Below are 4,080 nucleotides of genomic sequence, written 5' to 3' on the forward strand. Positions count from 1 at the left end.
GCAGACCTCCCTCTGGGGTGATTTCAGCCAGTGTGGTATGTTCCTGGGCTGTCAGCACTTGCCTAGACTTGCTTTTCCAAGTGGGAAAGGTCTCTGGGACCTTAAGGTCCCCAGATGGTGACACAGAGACAGGTAGGGGGGCCCATAGCAAAGCCAGGCAAGGAGGTCCTGAGATGATTGTGGGTGGCAGGGAAGGAAAAAATATTCCTTGACTTTGTGCCTGGACCTGGTTGCAATGAAGGCCCAAGAGGTAGTTCCTATCATCGTGCACATTTCGCTGAAGGAAGAAATTGAGGGTCAGTGACCCAAGTGAAGTGACTTGCCCAAGATCCTTCAGGAAGACATGGGTAATTGTAATTTGAACCGAGGTCCCAGCAAAGCGGGATTGTTGGGGCTGACTGGGAGGGCTCCTGCACTTCCTTCCCTCTCCCTGGGCTTGGGTCCCCCACTTGTCCAGACAGCGGCCGGACTTGTCACGGGGCTCTGTACAGCCTTTTCCACTCTCCCGGCTGCCAGCGTCCCGCCCCGTCCCCTCCCAGCCCCCAAGGGAGGAGGGGAGAGCTGTAGAGAGGAGGAGGAGGGGTCGGGGAGGCCCGGCTTTATAAAGGCGGCTGGAACAGCCCTGCCCGCCAGACCCCGTCGCCCGGATCCCCTGAGCTGCCCGCCACCCCACGTGACCGCGCCGCCCCCCAGCTCCACCGCTGAGTGAGTTGGGGCGCGTCCCCATCCCGTCCACAGTCCCTCACCTAGCCGCGTGGTGCACTGAAGCCGGGGTGGGGAGGAGAGCCAATGAAGGAGAACGCTAACATGGTGGGGCTCCAGGAAGAATCTCTAATGGGAGAGATTTAGGACCTGAGGGAGCCGGGAGACCCGGGAGCCCACGGTCTGGTCGGCCACCTCGTCTCCTCCCCGGGCGCGAGGCCTAGGAGACCGCAAGCCACCCTCCAGGAATGCGCGTGCAGTCGTTGCCGTGGCAACGTGCAAGCCTGCGCGGGCCCACCGCTAAAGGAAAGGGGAGGTTGTTGGGGGTGTGGGGGCTGGTCCACTGGAGGTCCAAACTCATCACGCGGCGGTAGCACGAGGGAACTGGGGACGTCCCCTCCCCCGTGTCCCAAATCCTCTGGGAGCCAGAACGCAAGTCGCATTGCCTCTCTGAGCCTCAGTTTCCACATCTGCCAAATGGAGGCAAGATTATTGGTTCCAAGTTCTCCGAAGAGTTATCTGGAGGGCCACGATCCAGGCTAGTCCCCACTTATGGTTGGACGTCCAAGGAATGGGTTTAAGCGGCTCAGATAACTCCTGCGACCCCACCCCACCTCCAGGCCCGCTCGCCATGGCCCTCTTCGGGGCCCTTTTCCTGGCGCTGCTGGCAGGCGCTCACGCAGAGTTCCCAGGCTGCAAGATCCGCGTCACCTCCAAGGCGCTGGAGCTGGGTAAGGCGCAGGGGCAGACAGGGACGGACGGGAGCGGACGGGGTTGGGGTCGCCCCAACAGTGGACACGGGAGCTAAGGGTTTCGCTGGTGCCTCAGTGAAGCAGGAGGGGCTGCGCTTTCTGGAACAAGAGCTGGAGACCATCACCATTCCGGACCTGCGGGGCAAAGAAGGCCACTTCTACTACAACATCTCTGAGTGAGTGGGGGGCGGGGCCTCGCTATCCGGGGCGGGGCCTCGGCGGTGGAGGCGGGGCCCTAGAAATCTCGGGGTCTCGGGAGACTGGAGGCTGAGGGGGAGGGGGCGTGGCCAAATCGATGAGGGAAGACTTAAGAAACCGGATGGGGCCGAAAAGATAAAGGCCAAGCCAGCCATCATAGGCGGGACCGGGCAGATGGGCGTGGCTTTGAAAATGTCGAGGGGGCCCAGAAGGAAGCAGGAACGGTAGATGTGAGGCGTGGCCGAAGAGCACCAGAAAGGTGGAGTCAAGGAACTTGCCAGTAGATGAGAGTGGAGTCTTGGGCACGGGGTGGAGCTAATGGGAGGGGTGGGGGAACTGAAGACTCTTAACTATGGTTTAGGATGAGGGGGGAGAAATAAGGGAATTGAGATATGAGGGCGGAGCTTAGGTGATGGAGGCAAAGTGAATGGACTCTATTAAAAGACTGGGTGAGGCAACCCCAGGGTGTGGGAGGGGAGGGGGTGCAAGCAAACAAGACTTTTTTTTTTTTTTCTGAGAGGGAGTCTTGCTGTGTTGCCCAGGCTGGAGTGCAGTGGCGCAATCTTGGCTCACTGCAACTTCCGCATCCCCAGCTCAAGTGATTCTCCTGCCTTGGCCTCCAGAGTAGCTATGACTACAGGCACGTGCCACCACACTCTGCTAAGTTTTGTATTTTTAGTAAAGACAGGGGTTTCACTGTGTTGGCCAGACTTTCGAACTCCTGACCTCAAGTGATTTGCCCGCTTCGGCCTCCCAAAGTGCTGGGATTACAGGCATGAGCCACCACGCCCGGGAAACAAACAAACAAACAAGACTTCTAAGCGATGGGGTGACGCTCACTTTTAACACCCGCATCAGGAAGACCTCATCTCCCAGCCACCCAAGTTCAACTTTGAGCCACCCAAGTCTAGGTTGGGTACTTGAGGGACAATGGAAGAATTCATTCCACCCACTCCCGCTTCCCCAGACCTGGACTTGAAAGGGGAGCAGACAAATTTCCTGTGGTTGGGGGGAGTTCCCTCTTCTTGGCCCTGGATCTGACCCTGAGGCCTCCCATAGGGTGAAAGTCACAGAGCTGCAGCTGACATCTTCCGAGCTCGACTTCCAGCCACAGCAGGAGCTGATGCTACAAATCACCAATGCCTCCTTGGGGCTGCGCTTCCGGAGACAGCTGCTCTACTGGTTCTTGTAAGGACCCAGCACCCTCAGGGGAGTGGAGAGTGGGTAGGGAGGGCTGGAGGTGCTATGGGGCTGTGGGCAGCCCCCTTAGCCTTCCTGAGTTTAAGTTTCTTCATCTGTATAATGGGAACAAGCATACCCATTTCATAAGAGTTGATAGGAGGGTTTGGTAGGATGTGTGGAAGGAAGTGAAACCTTATTAGGAGGTATCATGATGCATGGGGCACTGAAGACTCAACTGAGCTCCTACCTGGAGTGAACATTAACCCCCTTGGCAGCTATGATGGTGGCTACATCAACGCCTCAGCTGAGGGTGTGTCCATCCGCACTGGTCTGGAGCTCTCCCGGGATCCTGCTGGACGGATGAAAGTGTCCAATGTCTCCTGCCAGGCCTCTGTCTCCAGAATGCACGCGGCCTTCGGGGGAACCTTCAAGTAAGCCCCAGCCCCAACCCCAGTTTACCCCTTTTGAGCCCCACAGCTCATCTCCCTAGCGCAATGCAAAGTGCACAGGCTTGGGAATCAGACCAACTGCGTCCAAAGCTCAGGTCTGTCGCTTCCTGGCTGTGTGAACTTGGCCAAGTCGCTGAAGCTCGGTGCCTCAATATCCTCATTGGTAACATGGGGATAATGATAAAGCCTATTTTATAAGGTCATTGCCAGGATTATTTGTGTTGGTATATGTAAAAATATTTAGAACAAGGCTGGGTGCGGTGGCTCACGCCTGTAATCCCAGCAATTTGGGAGGTCAAGGCGGGTGAGTCACGAGGTCAACACATCGAGGCCATCCTGACCAACATGGTGAAACCCTGTCTCTACTAAAGATACAAAAATTAGCTGGGCGTGGTGGCACATGCCTGTAGTCCCAGCTGCATGGGAGGCTGAGGCAGAAGAATCGCTTGAACCCGGGAGGCGGAGGTTGCAGTGAGCCGAGATTGTGCCACTGCACTCTGGCCTGGCGACAGAGCAAGATGCCATCTCAATTAAAAAAAAAAAAATTTAGAACAGCACCTGGCATATGATAAATGCATATTTAAGTGCTGGCCACTTAGATAAGTGTAATTGTAAGGACTAATATGCACAGTTGGCCATGTACTGGATTCTCAATAATTGGTGTCTCTAAATAATAATAACAAAAATAATATATATATATATATTTTTTGAGATGGAGTCTTGCTCTGTCACCAGGCTAGACTGCAGTGGTGCAATCTCGGCTCACTGCAACCTCCGCCTCCTGGGTTCAAGCGATT

The 4,080-nt window shown here is 56.0% G+C and overlaps 1 protein-coding gene across 6 annotated transcripts in view; it reads left to right on the top strand.

Moving 5' to 3' along the window:
- Positions 1 to 416: 416 nt before the first annotated feature.
- PLTP (phospholipid transfer protein) overlaps positions 417 to 4,080 on the top strand; it is a 14,978-nt gene continuing 11,314 nt past the window's right edge. Inside the window, exons 1-5 of one of the 6 annotated variants that reach the window (XM_011928891.1) lie at positions 417 to 705; positions 1,323 to 1,433; positions 1,531 to 1,630; positions 2,712 to 2,840; positions 3,110 to 3,265. In XM_011928891.1, coding sequence (XP_011784281.1) covers positions 1,334 to 1,433; positions 1,531 to 1,630; positions 2,712 to 2,840; positions 3,110 to 3,265 — 485 coding nt within the window. In that variant the 5' untranslated portion in view covers positions 417 to 705; positions 1,323 to 1,333. Of the gene's footprint in view, positions 1,434 to 1,530; positions 1,631 to 1,793; positions 1,912 to 2,711; positions 2,841 to 3,109; positions 3,266 to 4,080 lie in introns of those variants that run through there. The other 5 variants (XM_011928893.1, XM_011928892.1, XM_011928890.1 and 2 more) reach the window with 5 other exon arrangements.

Source organism: Colobus angolensis, unplaced genomic scaffold, assembly GCF_000951035.1.
Source record: "Colobus angolensis palliatus isolate OR3802 unplaced genomic scaffold, Cang.pa_1.0 Scaffold8, whole genome shotgun sequence".
Classification (NCBI taxonomy): Eukaryota; Metazoa; Chordata; class Mammalia; order Primates; family Cercopithecidae; genus Colobus; species Colobus angolensis.